Source organism: Budorcas taxicolor, chromosome 7, assembly GCF_023091745.1.
Source record: "Budorcas taxicolor isolate Tak-1 chromosome 7, Takin1.1, whole genome shotgun sequence".
Taxonomy (NCBI): domain Eukaryota; kingdom Metazoa; phylum Chordata; class Mammalia; order Artiodactyla; family Bovidae; genus Budorcas; species Budorcas taxicolor.
This window is the reverse complement of record NC_068916.1, coordinates 34,778,192-34,799,759: the sequence shown is the minus strand read 5'-3', so window position 1 is coordinate 34,799,759 and position 21,568 is coordinate 34,778,192. Positions and strand designations below refer to the sequence as shown.

The 21,568-nt window shown below is 41.3% G+C and overlaps 1 protein-coding gene across 1 annotated transcript in view; it reads right to left on the bottom strand.

The window, feature by feature from the left end:
• Nucleotides 1-16,574, bottom strand: part of DTWD2 (DTW domain containing 2) — a 73,128-nt gene extending 56,554 nt beyond the window's left edge. Inside the window, exon 1 of the mRNA XM_052644154.1 lies at nt 16,337-16,574. Within this exon, the coding sequence (XP_052500114.1) occupies nt 16,337-16,554 (218 nt within the window). The 5' untranslated portion in view covers nt 16,555-16,574. The remainder of the gene's footprint in view (nt 1-16,336) is intronic.
• Nucleotides 16,575-21,568: the final 4,994 nt, after the last annotated feature.

Below are 21,568 nucleotides of genomic sequence, written 5' to 3'. Positions count from 1 at the left end.
GAAATCTAGAGGACACTGATGAAAGAAACTGAAGATGACACAAACAAATGGAAAAATATACTACAGATTGAAAGAATCAGTACTGTTAAAATGACCCTACTACCCAAGATAATTTACAGATTTAATGCAATCCCTATCCAAATACTATCATATTTTTCACAGAACTAGAACAAATAATTCTAAAATTTGTATAGCAGCACAAAAGACTCTGAAAATCAAACAATCTTGAGAAAAAAAAAAAATCCTGGAGGTATCATGCTCCCTGATTTCAAAGTACACTACAAAGCTACAGTCATCAAAATCATATGGTACCAGGACAAAAACAGACACACATCAATGGAACAGGATACAGAGCCCAGAAATCAACCAACATTTATATATTAGTCTATGACAAGAAGGCAATAATATACAGTTGGGCAAAGACAGCCTCTTCAATAACAGTACTGAGAAACCTGGACAGCTACATGCGAAAGAATCAAACTGAACTACCTTCTCACACTATATACAAAAATGAATTCAAATTCAAACCCTTAAATTTACATTTAAAGGCTTAAATGTAAAACCTGAAATCATAAAAACCCTACAAGAAAACATAGCCTGTATGCTTTGACATTGATCTTAGCACTATATATTTTTTTGGATAAGTCTCCTCAGGCAAGAGAAACAAAAACAAAACCAAAGCAGGGAAACTATCAACAAAAAAGGTATACAGGAACTCTCTGTACTATTGTTACAACCTTTAAGCCTAAAATTATTTTTAACTTAAAATTAAATCAATCAGTAGCCAAATTCCAACTCCTATACTCCAAAAGAAAATAATAATGAGTCATCATTGTCACTGTAAAATTTTTACATCTTACACTACACTAGATTCTCCTTCCAAAGAATTCATTATTTATCAAGGAGAGTCACAAAAATGGATAAAGAGGGTCAAAAGGTACAAACTTTCAGTGATAAACTGCATACTTGAAAGTTGCTAAGAGAGTAGACCACCTGATGTGAAGAACTGACTCTTTGGAAGAGACCCTAATGCTGGGAAAGACTGAAGGTGGGAGGAGAAGGAGACGACAGAGGATGGGATGGCTGGATGGCATCACCGACTCAATGGACATGAGTTTGGGTAAACTCCAGGAGTTGGTGATGGGCAGGGAGGCCTGGTGGGCTGCAGTCCATGGATTGCAAAGAGTAGGACACGACTGAGCGACTGAACTGAACTGAAGAGAGTAGAGTCAACAGCTCTCGTCACAAGAGAAAAAATTCTTCTGTAACTATATTAAGGTGACAGATGTTAACTAGACCTATTGGGGTATCATTTTGCATTATATATAAATATCAAATCATTATGCTGTAGTACACCTGAAATTAATATAAGGTTATATGTCAACTATACCTCAATAAATACATTTTAAAAGAATCTATGTTTTGCTAAAGCAATGTTAACTGCTACATTTTTTTTTTAGTGATTTCTTCCCTTTGAGGGTTTGTATTAAAGTTTCAATTTCAAGTATATTAAGCATGATATATATGCTTTGTTTGTTAACTACTCAGGTACCTTCAGTATTGTGGAAAGTAAAACCTTTGTGCATTGCCAATAGAAATGTAAAATAGTAGAAACTGCTATGGAAAACAGTTTGGCAATTCCTCAAAAAGTTAAACACAAAAAACTACCCTAAGAGCCAGCAATTCCATTCCTAGGTATACATCCAAAAGAATGAAAAGCAGAAACTAGATTTGATATTTGTATACCAATGTTCACGGTAACACTATTCACAGTAGCCAAAGAGAAACACAAGTATCCATCAACAAAAGAATGGATAACGGATAAATTAAAATGGCATATACATACAATTCAGGGTTTCCCATGTGGCACTAGTGGTAAAGAACCTGCCTGCCAATCCAGGAGATGTGAGAGTCAGGTTCGAAGCCTGGGTCGCAAAGATGCCCTGGAGGAGGTCATGGCAACCCACTCCAGTATTCTTGCCTGTGAAATCCCATGGACAGAGGAGCCTAGTGGGCTACAGTCCATAGGGTCGCAAAGAGTTGGACACGACCAAAGCAACTCTGCATGCATGCATGCATACATACAATTCAGTCATAAAAATGAAATTTTGATGGAACCTGAAAGCACTATTCTTAGTGAAATGTCAGAAAACAAATATTGTATGATTATACGAAGGATCTAGTGTAGGTAATTCTCAGAAACAGTATTAACAAAATAGAGGTTAGCAAGGCCTGGGGGAGAAGGGGATGAGAAAATATTATTTAACAGGTACAGATTTTATACTGGGGATGATAAAAAGTTTTGGGTAGAGATAAGCAGTGATGGTTATACAACATTATGAATGTATTTAATGCCACTGAACCATACACTTGTAAAAGGTTAAAATGATAAATTTGTTATATACATGTTAACACACTTTTTTTTAAACTGAGCTGCCAAGTAACACATTTACATAGACAAATAAATCATACACATCTTTAAGACGTTTTCTAGAGCAGCTTTAGATGCACAGAAAAATTGACAAGAATGTACAGAGCTTTTCTATACACCGCTTGCCCCAACACATGCATAGCCTCCCCATTAACAACATCCCCAATCAGAGTGGTACCTTTGTTACAAATGACAAACCTACGTTGACAATTTGCACAGACTTCTAAAAATAATTTCTATGCCTCTACTGAGAATCTCTGTTGCATCATAGTCACTGTATTTTTTTTTCCTTTAATTCTTTGAATCTACTATAAGAGTTAACTTCAAATATTTTATTTTTCTGCTAAATCCAAAATCTTGATCCATTCAAAGACAGTTCCTGTTTTCTATTGTTCTCCCTGTATGTGAGTCACACTTTCCTGTTACTTTGCATGTTCAGTAAGCTGTGGTTGAAAACTGGACATTTTTAGACAATCTAGTATAGAAACTCTGGAGTCTACTTAATTTTTCTGGTTCTGGTTCTTTGCAAATTTCAGTTCAGTTCAGTTCGGTCGCTTAGTCGTGTCCTACTCTGCGACCCCATGAACTGCAGTACACCAGGCCTCCCTGTACATCACCAACTCCTGGAGTCCACCCAAACCCATGTCCATTGAGTCGGTGATGCCATCCAACCATCTCATCCTCTGCCGTCCCCTTCTCTTCCTGCCCTCAATCTTTCCCAGCATCAGGGTCTTTTCAGATGAGTCAGCTCTCCGCATCAGGTGGCCAAAGTATTGGAGTTTCAGCTTCAACATCAGTCCTTCCAATGAACGCCCAGGACTGATTTCCTTTAGGATGGACTGGTTGGATCTCCTTGCAGTCCAAGGGACTCTCAAGAGTCTTCTCCAACACCACAGTTCAAAAGCATCAATTCTTCTGCGCTCAGCTTTCTTTATAGTCCAACTCTCACATCCATATATGACTACTGGACAAACCATAGCCTTGACTAGATGGCCCTTTGTTGGCAAAGTAATGCCTCTGCTTTTTAATATGCTGTCTAAACTTAGCTAGGCTTAAACTGCAGACTCTCTCCTCTTGTAGTGTGTAGTCACTGATATGTCTGTCCAGCTTTTTCTTTTCTTAATTTTAATTTTTTCCTAGGGGTCTCACCTGTGAGATCAGACATGTTTCTATCAGGTCAATCTCTGTAAGTCTTTGCAAGGTCAGGGGACTCATTCCATAACTTTCCTTTCTTTTTTTTTCCCCCCCAACTTGAGTAATCTTGGAACACTTCTTTTTTTCCCTTGAGTAATTCTGGAACATTACTGTGTTTCATAATATTGGAACACAATGTTTTGATTAGGCTTCCAGTAGAAGAAAAATGAGAAACAGGAAAGCTAAAAACTCAACAGAGGAGCATCTCTGGTGGTCTAGTGGTTGGGAATCCACCTATCAATGCAGGGGACGTGGGTTCAACCCCTAGCCCAAGAGGATTCCACATGCCATGGAGCAACTAAGCCTTTGTGCCACAACTACTAAGCCTGTGTGTGCCTAGAGCAGATGCTCCACAAGAGAAACCACCACAACTAGAATAGTCTCCACTCACTGCAACTAGAGAAAGCCCGTGTGAAGCAATGAAGATCCAGCAGTCATAAATAAATTTAAAAATCTTTAAAAAGCTCAGCAGAGAAAAAAAGAAAAAGTGAAAGTGTCAGTCACTCAGTCATGTCCAACTCTTTGCAACCCCATGGACTGTAGCCCACCAGACTCCTCTGTCCATGGGATTTCCCAGGCAAGAACACTGGAGTAGGTCACCATTCCCTTCTCCAGGGGTTCTTCCCCAGCCAGAGATTGAACTCAGGTCTCCTGCACTGCAGGCAGATTCTTTACCATCTGAGCTACCAGGGAAGAGAAAAAAATCAATTAATAGTTCCTTCAAATTTGCCTTTCTGATTGATGAACAGTCACGAAGAGAGAAGCTGACCACAAGCAGATAAAGGATTCAGGAGGTAAAGGGGGACGTTAAAAAAGACAATAAAACTGCCCCTCTCAAAATAATTAAAAATCACCATGGACAAAGCAAAAGAATCAATGGGTTAGAAGAAGGAAAACGAACACCTCACTGGAAGTATTTATTACATGCAATAGGAAAACAAAGACTGTAATATTGTTCATTTCAGTATCATTCATTATTATCTGATGTAGAAATATAAATATGAACAGTAATGGAGCTCACTGCAGATGGTGACTGCAGCCATGAAATTAAGACACTTACTCCTTGGAAGGAAAGTTATGCCCAACCTAGATAGCATATTAAAAAGAAAAGACATTACTTTGTCAACAAAAGTCCGTCTAGTCAAGGCTATGGTTTTTCCAGTGGTCATGTATGGACATGAGAGGTGTACTATGAAGAAAGCTGAGTGCCAAAGAATTAATGCTTTTGAACGGTGGTGTTGGAGAAGACTCTTGAGAGTCCCTTGGACTGCAAGGAGATCCAACCAGTCCATCCTAAAGGAGACCAGTCCTGAGTGTTCTTGGAAGGACTGATGTTGAAGCTGAAACTCCAATACTTTGGCCACCCAATGTGAAGAGCTGACTCATTTGAAAAGACCCTGGTGCTGGGAAAGATTGATGGCAGGAGAAGGGGATGACAAAGGGTGAGATGGCTGGAGAGCATCACCGACTCAATGGACATGGGTTTGGGTGGACTCCAGGAGTTGGTGATGGACAGGGAGGCCTGGCGTGCTGCAGTTTATGGAGTTGCAAAGAGTCAGACACGACTGAGCGACTGAACAGAACTGAACTGAATGGAGCTCTACCCTATTACTTACAAGACCTTAAAAATACATAAAAGAGAATAACTATTTAAATCACAAAGTTGTTTTATGTGGTAAATAAAAACATATATGAAAAAAGCACTGTGTAACCTGTGAACTCTTTTAAAATAATGCCGAATTTACTCAAAGAGAAAAAACAAGTGGTTGCCATAGGAGAGGAGAGGGGTGGGAAGATAAGCAAAAAAGGTGAAGGAAATAAAGAGGTACAAATTTCCAGTTACAAAATAAATGTCCTACCTGTATGAAATGTACAGTGTGAGGAATATAGTCGACAATCATGTAATATCTTTGTCTAGTGACACCTGATGCAAAGACCCAACTTATTGGAAAAAACCCTGATGCTTGGAAAGATTGAGGACAAGAGGAGAAGGGAGCAACAGAGCATGAGATGGTTGGATGGGCAAACTCTAGGCGATGGTGAAGGACAGGGGAGCCTGAATGGCTGCAGTCCATGTGGTCACAACGAGTCAGACATGACTTTGGGACTAAACAAAACAATAGTAACTGGTAACACTGGTAACTAGACTTTCTGTGGTGATTGTTTTCTTATGTACAGAAGTATCAAATCACTATTTGGACACCAGGAACTAACACAGTGTTGAAGGTCGATTATAGTTCAACCAACAAAGAAAGATAAGGTTTTTGGTTACCAGAGGTGAGAAGTGGTGAGAGGGGGAACTGGATGAAGGTGGTCAAAAAGTACAAACTTCCAGTTATAAGATAAATTTAAGTACCAGGGATGTAATGTACAATATAATGTAATTAGCACTGCTGTATATTATAGATGAAAGTTGTTAACAAAGTAAATCCTGGCAGTTTCCTGATGGCCTGGTAGTTAGTAGGATCCCAAGCTTTCACTGCTATGGCCCATATTCAATTCCTGGTTGGGGAACTGAGATTCCATAAGCCTCAGCACAGCATATATAAATTAATAAATAAATAAAATAAAACTTAAAGAGTTCTCATCATAAGGAAAAAAATTTTTATTTTTTTAATCTATATGAGACGACATATGTTCTACAAATTTATCAGAATAATCATTTCATGGTATACGCATGGTATACGTCCCATACGGTATATGCAAGTCAAATCATTATGTTGTATTTAAACTTATACAGTGCTGTATGTCAATTAAATCTCAATAAAACTGGAAAAAATTAAAGTACATTACATATTTTTTAAAATAAAAAAACCAAATGTTATACTAGACTATCTCAGAATATATTCTCTCAGTACATAAGCACTAACAGAACTATAAATTTTTAATTCAGGACAAATGTAAACATAGTTAAAAAATTAATGTGCTTTGATGTTCTTTGAAGAAAACATCTATCAGAGGGTAATGATAACATTCTTGTTTTTCTTGTGGAAAATAAATCAAACATTTAGAAAGCTCTGATGTGTTTTTTTTAAATTGGTCACTCATCTTTGGAGACTTAATTAAGAAAAAAACTCCCTCTTGAGATATATCATTTCTGCTCAACTCTGAACATATGATTAGCTTGCACAGTAATTTGTAAATCAGTTAGTGTCCCACATATCTTAGGAATAAACTACTTCAAAGAATAAACAGATTTTCTAGATTAACAAGAAAGAACAAATTAACCTAGTGTCTTAAGAATATACTTTCGATATGCACAAGGAATTAAATTTGAAGACTATCTAGATTTTTATCCTAAAAATTATCATCAATAATCTAGCTTATTTTAAATTTACTCAAACAGTTTTCTAAGTGTCAATACCAACTCAACAATCTCAATTATTATAAAGTAACTGCTTTGGGAATTACCATTTTCCATTTTTACTTATAAAACGTGCAGGCTGATTTACCCTGCTGCTAAGGCAGACCAGACCACAATGACATACATGAGACCCAGATGAAAAGGCAAGTATCTATGAGGGGCAGGCAGTTAATCAGAGATGAATGAAGCAGGACGGACTGGGAGCAATGATGACCTGGACAGATCATACTCAATCTAAAGGCACAACCAATACTCAGGATGGTGGCCCCAAAGCTGCTAGATCTCCCCATTCTTACAGAAACCAGAAATCTGGATTCTGATACAAAACATCTTCATTTTTAACTATTAACAAACCAATTTCAAACTGGTAAAGATATAGTTTTAAACAAAACATCTGTGGGCTGCCAGCTTGTGGCTCCTGTGTTCTTCTTAAACACCTACAGTTTTCCCTGCTTCACTTTCTCATGTGTTCATTCCCATCACCTTTTTCTCCTAAATATTCAAGCCTAAAGAATACAGAAAAGGTTAAGACATGGAATAAGGAAACAAGATGTTATTAAAGGGTACAAACTTGGAAGCAGAAGATGAATAAATGCTGGAGATCTAATACACAGCACTCTGATATAGTCAACAATACTATATTACATACTTCAAACTTGCTAACAGATTACATTTTAAAACTTCTCAGCACAAAAAAGGAAATGATAATTAGGTGACAACAGTTAACCACTACCAGGGATAATCATACTGAACATATAAATGTATCAAATCAACAGGCTGTGTACCTTAAACTTACATAACATTGTACACCGACCAAGCGTGTATCTCAATTTACGTAAAAAAGGAGCTGTGTGCATGCTAAGTCACTTCAGTTGTACATGACTGACTCTTTGAGACCCTATGGACTGCAGCCTACCAGTCTCCTCTGGCCCTGAGATTCTCCAGGCAAGAATACTGGAATGGGTTGCCATGCCCTTCTCCAAAGAATCATCCCAACCCAGAGATCGAACCTATTTCTCTTACGTCTCCTGCATTGGCAGGTGGGCTCTTCATCACTAGTACCACCTGGGAATCCTAAAAAAGGAGCTAGAAAATACTAACACTCAGGCATCCTGTTACTAAGCTTGAAGTAAACATACTTCTTTATGGTCCAAGTCTCACATCCATACATGACTACTGGAAAAACCATAGCTTTGACTAGACAGACCTTCATCAGCCAAGTAATGTCTCTGCTTTTCAATATGGTGCCTGGGTTGGTCACAGTTTTTCTTCCAAGGAGTAATCGTCTTTTAATTTCATGGCCGTAGTCACAATCTGCAGTAATTTTGGAGCCCAAGAAAGGAAAGTTTGTCACTGTTTCCATTGTTTCCCCATCTATTTGCCATGAAGTGATGGCACCAGATGCCATGATCTTAGTTTTTTGAAGACTGAGTTTTAAGCCAGCTTTTTCACTCCACTCTTTCACTTTCATCAAGAGGCTTTCTAGTTCTTCTTCTCTTTCTGCCTTAAGTGTGGTGTCATCTGCATATCTGAGGTTATTGATATTTGTCTGAGCAACACGATTCCATCTTGTGCTTCATCCAACCTCAGCATTTTGCAGGATGTACTCTGCATACATAAGTTAAAAAGGCAAGGTGACAATATACAGCCTTGACATACTCCTTTCCCAATTTGGAACCAGTCCGTTATTCCATGTCCAGTTCCAACTGCTGCTTCTTGACCGGCATACAGATTTCTCAGAAGGCAGGTCACGTGGTCTGGTATTCCCATCTCTTTCAGAATTTTCCAGTTTCTCGTGATCCACACAAAGGCAATGGCGTAGTCAATCAAGCAGAAATAGATGTTTTTCTAGAACTCTCTTGCTTTTCTGATGATCCATGGGATGTTGGCAATTGGATCTCTGCCTTTTCTAAAATCAGCTTGAACATCTGGAAGTTCTCAGTTCACGTACTGTTGAATCCTGGTTTGGAGAATTTTGAGGATAATTTTGCTAGCCTGTGAGATGAGTGCAGTTGTGCAGTAGTTTGAACATTCTTTGGCACTGCCCTTCTTTGGGACTGACCTTTTCCAGTCCTGTGGCTACTGCTGAGTTTCCCAAATTTGCTGGCATATTGAGTACAGCGCTTTCACGGCATCACCTTTTAGGATTTGAAATTGGAATTCCATCACTTCCACTAGCTTTGTTCGTAGTGATGCTTCCTAAGGCCTACTTGACCACATTCCAGGATGTCTGGCTCTAGGTGAGTGATCACACCATCGTGATTATCTGGGTCATTAAGATCTTTTTGTATAGTTCTTCTGGTCATTCTTGCTACCTCTTCTTCACATCTTCTGCTTGTTAGGTCCATACCATTTTTGTCCTTTATTGTGCCCATCTTTGCCTGAAATGTTCCCTTGGTATCTCTAATTCACTTGGTATCTAATTTTCTTTTCTGTGAGAATTGGAGCATAAAGAAAGCTGAGCGCCAAAGAATTGATGCTTTTGAACTGTGGTGTTGGAGAAGAATCTTGAGAGCCATTGGGACTGCAAGGAGATCAAGCCAGTCAATCATAAAGGAGATCAGTCCTGAATAACCAGTCCTGGAAGGACTGATGCTAAAGCTGAAACTCTAATACTTTGGCCAACTGATGCGAAGAACTGACTCACTGGAAAAGACCCTGAAGCTGGGAAAGGTTGAAGGCAGGAGAAGAAGGGGATGACAGAGAATGAGATGTTTGGATGGCATCATCATGGACATGAGTTTGAGCAAGCTTCCGGAACTGGTAATGGACAGGGAAGCCTGGGGTGCTGCAGTCCATGGGGTCACAAAGGGTCAGACATGACTAGGTGACTGAACTGAACTGAAACATACTTCAGCTTAAAAAGTATGAAAACAGAGCTACTCCTACAGCTTTAATAGCTCCGCTTTAACTAGTGACTACATCCACTCCACAATCAAAATAATGAGGCTTCTTCAGCAAGCGTGGAGCGTACAGCAGAGTCAAGCTTGCAGAGCTTGGGAGGAGCTTGGGAGCCAAGCGGACTGGAGCCAGGGACCCTGCTCTGCTACCTGATTGTTACCTCCACCTTTTCATCCTTCAAAAGCTAACGATATCATCAACTCCAGAAGGCTGCTATGGGACATAAAAAAAAATAACAAACATAAAACACCTCATCTCAGTGGATGACCTGCTAATGACCAGTATCTAATAAATGGCTGCTATTTATATCAATGTGGTTTCACGTAATCCTTACAACTTCATACTTTTGAAAGAAAAAAGCACTGGAGAGAGAAAAATCACGTCTCAGGGCCGATCTGTGTCAGTTTATGTATATGTTGTCCCTGCTGTCTTCCTCCCTCAGACACATTAAAACATTCTCTGTTCTTATTTTTATGACCAATGATTTGCAAGTGGTTTCCAACTCTTGTTCGCAGGCAGGAATATCCACAGAAGACATAAAGATATAATTAAGATGTTTGGCATCTTTACTATAATGAGGCTCTAACTCTTCCCAGGCAAGCCTTTACCACTGTATCTCTATTCGGTTTGCATTTTTCTTAATAAAACATAGTATAAATTATGATAGCTAAAAGCCACCCACGGAAGTCAAATTGACACCTCCATTCAAAAAAAAAAACTTCAGTGGCTATTTTGTCGGGCTCTAGTGCTTTAGGAAATGGCAACCCACGCCAGTATTCTTGCCTGGAGAATCCCAGGGACGCAGGAGCCTAGTGGGCTGCCGTCTATGGGGTCACACAGAGTCGGACACGACTGAAGTGACTTAGCGGCAGCGGCAGCAGTGCTTTAGGCTCAAACTTCCTGCTGCTGCTTAGTCCCTCAGTCATGTCCAATTCTTTTCAACCCCATGGACTATAGTCCACCAAATTCCTCTGCCCATAGGATTTTTCAGGCAAGAATACTGGAATGGGCTTCCATTTCCTTCTCCAGTAGATCTTCGTGACCCAGGGATCCAACTCATATCTCCTGGATTGCAGGCAGATTCTTTATCCGCTAAGCTAAAGAGGAAGATTAGAAGAGTGAAAGTGGTTAAACACTCAATCATGTCCAACTCTCTGCAATCCCATGGACTGCAGTCCGCCAGGAATTCTAACTTCCTAACACAGCTTATTTGGCCCTTCCCAGCAGAGCCACCATCAACCTCTGCAGCCTCACCTCTCCTTCCTTTCTGCCAAGCTCTCCAAATACACTGTACAGATACAGTGTACTCCTGTACATGCTGCTCCTTTTAACAGGGACATACTTTTTATAAAATCTGTAACCTGCAATACCAAACTAGTAGGGATCTTTTAAAGGATATTTCATTCATATTTTGTTGTGGAATCCAGAGTCACAAAACACACCTCTGAAGACGCTCAAGACAGTGGAAGTATAGCTTATTCCCCCAGCGGGTCCAAGAGGAATCAGTTCCCAACAAGGACCCTGATGTTTCTGAGAGGCCCAGTTTCATACCCAACCCCCACGTGACTGGTTACATATTAGCAACCTCTTTGTTGTATATGACTGAGTTTTACAATAAGTAGGTGCTAGGAGAACAAACAATTAAAGTTAAGGGGGAGGGGGGATAATAGTTATACCTCAAGGGGGGATGTCTCCATGGTTAATCTAACAGGGGCAGCCTGACCTCAACTACAATCTCCATTTGCCATCTGTAGGGAGGGAAGTCTCCAGGAGACCTGGTTTCCATTAGCAACAGTTTCCTCACTCTTGGGCAGGGTTCAGGCCCAGTTTATATCCTATCTTTAAGACCAATGACAGGCCTCAAGATGGAGTTTCTCCTGCTTTCCTCACACTGGCCCCAACATTTAAGATATGATCTATTTCTAACGAGCAAGACTCTGCTGAGAATTTAAATTGAGTCTACACTTCCCAAACAAAACCAATCTCTAGGACTCTTTGCTGCTGCTGCTGCTGCTGCTGCTGCTGCTGCTGCTGCTAAGTCACTTCAGTCGTGTCCGACTCTGTGCGACCCCATAGATGGCAGCCCACCAGGCTCCGCCGTGCCTGGGATTCTCCAGGCAAGAACACTGGAGTGGGTTGCCATTTCCTTGTCCAATGCATGAAAGTGAAAAGTGAAAGTGAAGTCGCTCAGTCATGTCCGACTCTTAGAGACCCCATGGACTGTAGCTCACCAGGCTCCTTCGTCCATGGGATTTTCCAGGCAAGAGTACTGGAGTGGGGTGCCATTGCCTTCTGTGCTAGAACTCTGTAGGCAGTGATAATTATAGTAATGTATTTAGAGAAATAAATAGTTTTTTAAGTATTGAAAAAGGGCAAAATGATTGTGACATACTGACCACTCAAACCTAAAAATGCATTTCAATTTTAAAAACTATTATAAGCATAACAATAAAGAAGTTCACTCAGGCAACTAGTTGAGACCCTAACAGCCTAATGAAATAAAATATAAATAGCTATAAATTATTTTATATTTTATTGGTAACACCTATTCTATTTCTAGAACTCTATCCAAACCAATTAAAAAAATAACATGCCAAGGGAAAGAAAAGTCCTTAAAAGGTAGAAAATTTCACCAGAAAAAGCAAAACCCAGAAATGTCAGAGTGAATTATAATTCTCAAATATTAACTAAATAAAACTGAAAACAAGCTAAAATCCAGTAAATTTTTTAAACAGTAGATCAGGTTAGAGGGGAGAGAGGAATGAAAAGGCAGGGCCAAGAGGATTTTTAAGGCAGTGAAAACACTCTGCATGAACTATAATAGCAGATAAATATTATTACAAATTTGTCCAAACTTAAGACATGTACAACACCCAGAGTAAACCCTAATCTAAACTATGGACTTTTAAGTGATAATGATGTGTCACTCGAGTCCATCAATTGTAACAAATGTACCACTCTGGAAGGGGATGTTGATAACTGAGAAGCTATGTATGTGGTGGGGGGACGGAGGGGGCAGAGGCCATATGGGAAATCTCTGTACCTTCCTCTCAAGTTTGTTATCAATCTAAAAGTGCTTTAAAACACAAGGAGAAACAGATCAGAAACATTATAAAATTTTGCTAACCACAGAAGACTAGTTTTTAAACTATTTCAACTACAGTTCTGAGTAAAAAGCGATATGATAAAGCTAGCATAATTTAGCTCTGGATTTATATTTGAAACATTTTTCTTTCAGCGTTCTAGTAGACCTCCTTGCCGCATTTTTAAGTGTTCTCATCTAACAACTTTAGACAACTTATTTAACTAAATTGTATTCACATACCCCTCTCTTCCAAACAGTCTCTTCTAGATACAAACTACTCACCTTTGTCAAAGGTCTACAGAATATCTACTAGACATATACAGTCAGAAAATATAAAAAGGTCCTTACACTCAAGATTCTGACTCTGAGGTCTTTTGATTGAGCCCTGGGAAAAGGTCAAATGGTAAAGAAAAGCAACCAGTCTGTCCTTCGGCTCCCCTTCTTGAAACACTTTTCTCTTGGTTGAATCACTCTTATCTTTCAAGTCTCAATATAAGTGCTATCTTTTCAGAAATCTTTCCTGACATCATCCTGCTATTTTCTATTACAACATCCCACTTCTCTCCTTCATTGCTGTTCTTTTGTGTGTTTTTTTTAAAATCTGTAATTACTATTTGGTTGTTTTTTTACTGGTTTATCATCTGTACCCAACAACAAACTAAACAGTCTATATGGATAAAGCCTCCAACCGTATTAACAGTAATTAGCAAAGTACTCCATACACAATGATTATATGAAGACATTCACCTCTTACTCCAGAGAAGAGTCTGATGTAGACCAATGTAGAGGTGACAACTTAACCGTGAAAACTGGTAAGATCATCTGTGGGAAGTGTATGGAATTAGAACAAGAGAATATACAAAAAAGACCTTGAGGTGGCCCAACATTGACAGTTTGAATAGAACAGGCAAAGAAGACTAGGATAGAAAAGTCAGATAAATCACACAGAAACCAAAGAAAGAATGTTTCAAGGAATATTTCAATGGCAGAATTCTCCCAAGAGGTCCAGTAAAAATTGAAAGGCTCCATTAGCTTTCATTCCATTAAGGTTAATGGTGGGACTTCCCTGGTGGTCCAGTGGCTAAGATTACACACTCACAATGCAGGGAGCCCAGATTCGATCCCTGGTCAGGGAACTAGATTCCACATGTCACAACTAAGAGTTTGCATGTCACAACTAAAGATCACACATGCCACAACAAAGATCAAAGATTCCTTGTGCTGCAACTAAGACCCCAAACAGCCAAATATAATAAAAATAAATACACATTTCTTACAGCCTATGTTAATGTTACAACAGAAAAGAAAGTTATTTTTAAAAATTGTACATCTGTATGAGACTCAAACAAGCAGGGAAAACAGTCCTTACAATCGTGAAAGTACATTCAGTTCAGTTCAGTCACTCAGTCGTGTCCCACTCTTTGTGACCCCATGAATCACAGCAAGCCAGGCCTCACTGTCAATCACCAATTCCGGGAGTTTACTCAAACTTATGTCCATCGAGTTGGTGATGCCATCCAGCCATCTCATCCTCTGTCGTCCCCTTCTCCTCCTGCCCCCAATCCCTCCCAGCATCAGAGTCTTTTCCAGTGAGTCAACTCTTCGCATGAGGTGGCCAAAGTATTGGAGTTTCAGCTTTAGCATCAGTCCTTCCAATGAACACCCAGGACTGATCTCCTTGCAGTCCAAGGGACTCTCAAGAGTCTTCTCCAACACCACAGTTCAAAACCATCAATTCTTCGGCGCTCAGCTTTCTTCACAGTCCAACTCTCATATCCATACATGACCCCTGGAAAAACCATAGCCTTGACTAGATGGACCTTTGTTGGCAAAGTAATATCTCTGCTTTTTAATAGGCTATCTAGGTTGGTTCTTGCCTGGAGAACCCCAGGGACGGGGGAGCCGGGTGGGCTGCCGTCTATGGGGTCGCACAGAGTCGGACATGACTGAAACGACTTAGCAGCAGCAGGTTGGTCATAACTTTCCTTCCAAGGAGTAAGCGTCCTTTAATTTCACGGCTGCAATCTCCATCTGCAGTGATTTTGGAGCCCCCCCCCCCCCCAAAATAAAGTCAGCCACTGTTTCCACTGTTTGCCCGCCTATTTCCCATGAAGTGATGGAACCAGATGCCATGATCTTAGTTTTCTGAATGTTGAGCTTTAAGCCAACTTTTTCACTCTCCTCTTTTACTTTCATCAAGACGCTTTTTAGTTCCTCTTCACTTTCTGCCATAACTAAATCGAGCAGACAATGCTAATTGCTACTTCCCTGGTGGCTCAGAGGTCAAAGCGTCTGACTCCAATGCGGGAGACTCGGGTTCGATCCCTGGGTCGGGAAGATCCCCTGGAGAAGGAAATGGTAACCCACTCCAGTATTCTTGCCTGGAGAAGCCCGTGGACGGAAAAGCCTGGTAGGCTACAGTCCACGGGGTCGCAAAGCGTCCGACACGACTGAGCGACTTCACTCACATTCACTCAGTTTAATAAACAGTCTCCTCATTAGACCAGAAGAGGCCCAGTGAGCTCAGAGACATGTTCTATCCATTCCTGCTGCTACTAAGTCGCTTCAGTCATGTCCGACTCTGTGCGACCCCATAGACGGCAGCCCATCGGTCTCCGCCGTGCCTGGGATTCTCCAGGCAAGAACACTGGAGTGGGTTGCCATTTCCTTGTCCAATGCACGAAAGTGAAGTCGCTCAGTCGTGTCCGACTCTTAGCGACCCCATGGACTGCAGCCTACCAGGCTCCTCCGTCCATGGGATTTTCCAGGCAAGAATTGTGGAGTGGGTTGCCATTGCCTTCTCCGCAATCCATGCCTAGGTTACCAGAAACCTAGCATAGTGCCTGGCTCACAGTAGGTGCTCACTATATATTTCTAAGTGAATTCAGAATTCGGAATCCAATCTCAACTACTGTAATAGCCACCTTGATTGTCTCTCGCCTCTAACCTGTTTTATGCTTTTGTTTTGTTTTGACCGTGAGATGGCTGTGTCACATAAACATTAAAGTGTTATTACTGTTATTACGCCTTACTTCCTCCATCAGACACTTGTTTCTTGACAGCGGAGCTTCTGTCCGCTCATCCCATGACCCGCTAGTGTCTTGCATGAATTAAGGGTAAGTAATCCTGAACCTGGAGAAAAGGCTTCTTACTGAAAGCGTGGTGGCTATTTCACAGTGATTTCAACGTCAACCAGTGGACCCTGCTGCTTCAAAGCGCAGACAACGCTCCCGTGGTCCGAGTCGCAGCAGCCGCCTCCCCGGCAGGGGGCGCTGTAGCGCGCCCCTTCCCTCCCCCACCCCGCCCCCCAAGTCCGCCGCGGGCCTTCAGTCCCCGCCCTCGCCCCCGGCCCGGCGGTCACCTGCAGTGGCTGCACTCGGGCCTCCGCTCCGCCGGCTCCACTGGCAGTTCCCACAGCCCGTCCGCACTGGCCGCATACGCCTCCGCGTCCAAAACAGACGCCGCTGGCGCTGACCCGCCCACCCGCGGCTCCTCCTCCTCGGGCGTCTGAGACCTCAAGGTCCCAGGCGGCCACGCGACGGGGTCCCCGAGTGTTCGCGCCTCTTGGTGCTGCTCCATGGCAGGCGCTCAGGGCCGGCCCTCACATCGCTTCACTGCTACCGCCGGGGGGCGCCACAAGCTGAAGAAACCGGCCCGCGTCGCACGGCGCTACGCACGCACGCCACGTACGGAGGGCGGGTCTCCGAAGCCCAGGCGGAAGACCCCCCGCCCGCCGCGGAGAAGGAATGAGCCCATTGGTTTGTGCCCAGTAAAACAGCTCAGCTAGAACCCGGAAGGAAAGTGTGGTTTGTCCTGGGAAGCTACTGAGGTTAGGGTAGTGTCTCTGGGACAAGTAAAAAAAACTTTTCTGAAAACATCTCAGGTGGCAAAGTTGTACTTTCCTTATTTTTAACCCCTTCAAAAGTGAAAGTAAAGTGGAATTCTGCATATTCCGCCTCAGGATGGCAGTTTAATAATTATTAGTAGCTGCGTGAGTGCACACAGTCGCAGCCGCTGATGTACTTAATAGTTTCAGGCCAGCATGGAAAAGTATGCACCGACTGTAAATAGGATTCACTGCTGGTCTACTTCAGAGGATTTCCTACTCTCAAAGGTCGGGAACCTGTGCCCTGTGACTTGTACTTGGTATTTCCAATAGCAAACATGCATTTTACGCTAGACACTAAATATTTCTTTAAATGAGGTTTTTTTGTTTTGTTTCATTATCCGAGGACTCTAAGCTCAGGAGGCAATAAGAGAGCTGAGCTTTCATGGAGAGGAAAGAAAAGCCACAGAAAGATAACTGCTTTGCCTAAGGTTTTACAGCTCTGAAAAACAGCAATGTAGCCCGCAGTTTTTTAAAAACTAACTTCACTTTAGAAAAGAGACTACTTGCCTTATATGGGTGCTGATTCTTCTCACTTATTAATACTTTGTTACTTCTTCCAGCATTCAACGTTTTAAACAAAAAAGTTTTCACCAGACATATGAATTGTTTCGCAATGACAATTATCTTGATTCTTGAGCTACGAAAGAGTAAATATAAAATAAAGTAGATTTATCACTGATAGTAATAGAACAGTACTGTATTTCTTAAAATGTTGATCTCACTATGACATTTTTAGTCATCTTAAAATCAAGCTTGTATATAGAATACAAGGCTATTGTTTTCAACTTTCCTGCATTCTTTTCCCCTGTAAAGGGTACCTGTCATTTATTTTGGGGTACTCGAAGGGAGAATAGAAAAAAGCTGCAAAACCTGCCTGGTGATGAATGTGGGATGAGAGAAAAAACTGGAACTTAATGTCAGTTGTAGTTGGGAGATAATGAAATCCTAGAGACTGTACAAAAGGAGGTGAATCAGAAAACAAAGGAATAAGGATGCAATCTAGGTTGGAGAACCAACTCTTTAACTACTCAAAGTCTCCTGTGACAACCCTTAAAGTCTGATCTCCAGTCTCAAGATGTGAAATGTTCCGGCAAGGCATTTAAGGTCCCTCCAGACTCCCAACTATGAATTATGTGAAGGAAGTTAAGTTCTAACAAGCCTGTTTATATTTGGTTTTCTCTTTTAGCACCCAACATGAGATCGTTGGTTGTACCCATCAAAGAATTCAAAATCCAACCATGTATTTCTACTACCTCTGCCCTGATTCAAGGCCGTGTCATCTCTTGCCTAGAATATTACCATAAACACATTTAAGTGGGCCCCTGCTTCATCCTTGCTTCTCTACAGTTCATTCTCCTAGAGGTTGACCAGAATCAAAGAAAACTCCCATGCAGGTGGGATAGAGCCAGAGCTGGGTGAAAAGACAGTCACTTTTCCCCTCTGAAAAGCAAGAAATTCGCCCAACGTCCAGTTTATGAACCCTGACCTTAAGAAGCCTGAAAAAAATGTATCACACACCCAGCCAGCTGCTATTTTATGTGAGTTTACCAGCCTGAGACAGACTTCAATACCATAATAAAAACCATCAGTCACCAAACCTCTGAGAAATACCAAGGCACTAGGAAGGTACGCAAAAGCTCCTTTAAGGGAGAAAACCAACTTAACAGTTCATCAGTATTAACAAACTAATCTTAAGATGTTAATTTATATTTTATTTATCTCTCAACTCCTAGTAACCAGATCATTATGCTTTTTGTTTCAAGGGAGTCTGAGAGGTTAAAACAAATTAGAGACAACCTCAATATCAGGCCTGATGTGTGTGCACATGTGTGCGAGGAATGAAATGGATGTGTCCTTGGGTTAAAAGCAAAGATTGTTAGACTTTTAGAGGGAAGATTTCCCTGAGAAGGGGACAAAGGGTTACCAAAATCCCATTCCTAACCCCCAGTGCTCCCAGGTAATGATACCACACCCAGAGGGGAGGAATGAGGGGATGACTTCCTGATGCCTAGAGGAGATGAACCCTAGATTCCAAATTTCCCAGCCTTGTGAAGATTCTGCTGCTGCCACCAAGTTACATGTGACCAAGAACCAGGGACTATGGCGTTTCATTGATAGCAAATGATTACAGAAGGTCCAAGGGGGCCTCCTGGGTATTTTGGCTCATGGTTCAACGGCATTAATTCTTCGGCACTCAGCTTTCTTCACAGTGCAACTCTCGCATCCATACATGACTACTGGAAAAACCATAGCCTTGACTAGACGGACCTTTGTTAGCAAAGTAATGTCTCTGCTTTTTAATATGCTGTCTAGGTTGGTCATAAGTTTCCTTCCAAGGAGTAAGCGTCTTAATTTCATGGCTGTAATCACCATCTGCAGTGATTTTGGAGCCCCCAAAAATAAAGTCTGACACTGTTTCCACTGTTTCCCCATCTATTTCCCATGAAGTGATGGGACCAGATGCCATGATCTTAATTTTCTGAATGTTGAGCTTTAAGCCAACTTTTTCACCCTCCTATTTCACTTTCATCAAGAGGCTTTTTAGTTCCTCTCACTTTCTGCCAATCACACAGACCACAGCCTTGTCTAACTAATGAAACTAAGCCATGCCCTGTGGGGCCACCCAAGACAGGCGGGTCATGGTGGAGAGGTCTGACAGAATGTGATCCACTGGAGAAGGGAAGGCAAACCACTTCAGTATTTTTGCCTTGAGAACCCCCTGAACAGTATGAAAATGATAGGATACTGAAAGAGGAACTCCTCAGGTCGGTAGGTGCCCAATATGCTACTGGAGATCAGTGGAGGAATAACTCCAGAAAGAATGAAGGGATGGAGCCAAAGCAAAAACAATACCCAGTTGTGGATTTGACTGGTGATAGAAGCAATTTTTCCCAGCTCCCTGGAAAACCTCATTTTTCTTTTTGTTGCATTCCTCACTCACAATTTGCTTAATATGACTCAAATTGTAGATAGACATTGGTAGGAAGATATCTATCAAACTGCAAAAACAGGGACTTCCCTGGAGTCCGGTGGTTAAGACTGCGCCTCCACTGCAAGGGGCACAGGCTCAGTCTCTGGTTGGGGAACTAAGATCCTGCATGCTGTTCAGTGGGCCTCCCTCAAAAAAATTAATAAATAATAATGATAAAGTTGTATACATAGTGTGTGATAACTTACAAAAATCATTTTTTAAAAAAATATGAATAAAACTGCAAAACAGTATCAGCAATGTCTGGCAGGTCAGGTCCATAACCCTGGGAAAAAACTATTCTTGCCCCAGAGACCTCAGACCTCCTTTCTCTGGACCCGTGGAACACCTAAAACTGGACTTCATTCAACTGCCACTTAGTATGGGTTATAAATATGTTCTTCTTATTATCAATATATGTATGTTTTTCCCATAGGTTGAGGCCTTCCCTTACCACAAGGCTGATGCCCTGATATTGGCAAAGAGACAGTTTTTAAAAATGTGTTTTCCTCTTGGGGTTTTCTGCAATCTCCAGTGATCAAGATACCCAGTTCACTGGGCAAATCATGTAAGCCTCAACAAAAACCTTGCAAACTTCTTGGAATTATCACTGTCCCTGTCACTCTCAATTATCAGGCAAGGACAACAGAACTAATGGAAAAACTGAACTCAAAGAAGAAAACAATTAATTATATGGGATTGAATGAACTAATGAATATGGTTACAGTTTTTATGACTTTTTGTCTAAAATATTCATACTCGTGTTCAGTCATGGCCAACTATTTACGACTCTATAGCCTGCCAGGCTCCTCTGTCCACAGGATTTTTCAGACAAGAATACTGGAGTGGGTTGCCATTTACTACCCCAGGGGATCTTCCTCACCCAGGGAATAAACCCACATCTCGTGTGTCTCCTGCATTAGCAGGTAGAGACTTTGCCACTGTGCTGCTTGGCAAGGTGGTCTAAAATATGACTAATTTTTAAACTTTTTGTTTTTCAGATACAAGGAAGTTTTATAAAAATTTGGTAAATTATACTTTTGTAAGCAGAATTGAAACACTTACCTTTTTCTCTCTACCTGATCCCTCCAGAATTCAGAAACTCTCAGGAAGTATCCTTATTTTTTGGCAATATAGTTATTTATGTAAGTTCAATAAGAATCTGTTCACCTTAAAACAGAACACAATTGGAAACATTGATTACATTACCAAGGCTTTGACTAGAATGGTCTTTTCTCTTTTGGCTGCACCTTGAGGCTTGCAGGATCTCAGTTCCCCAACTTGGGATCAAACCCCAGTGCCTGGCAGTGAGAGCTTGGAGTCCTAACCACTGGACCACCAGGGAGCTCCCAAGATTAGTCATATGTGCGACAGACCCTTGTAGACTCAGACATGACCAGACAGGTTAAAGGAACTAAGGTTGACTTTATGGAGCCAATAAAGCTTGTAAAAACAGCCTAATATTAATACCTTGCTTACAACTATCCCAACAGCCTTACCAGGTGAGTGAGGAAGGTCACATCCTGGCAGGTACAGGAAATGCAGGATATTGAGGGGACCTCAAGAAAGGAGGAAGTCACCCAAATCTATAGGTATTACAGGAAAGTCTGATAAGCAAATCTTTGGTGTGGCTTCCTGGCCTCAAACGGCATTAAAAGTTCAATCTGGAAATTCCTTGTAAAAGTTCAAGCAAAATAGGTTTAAAAGATCATACATGGTTAGTCACTATTCTTGCT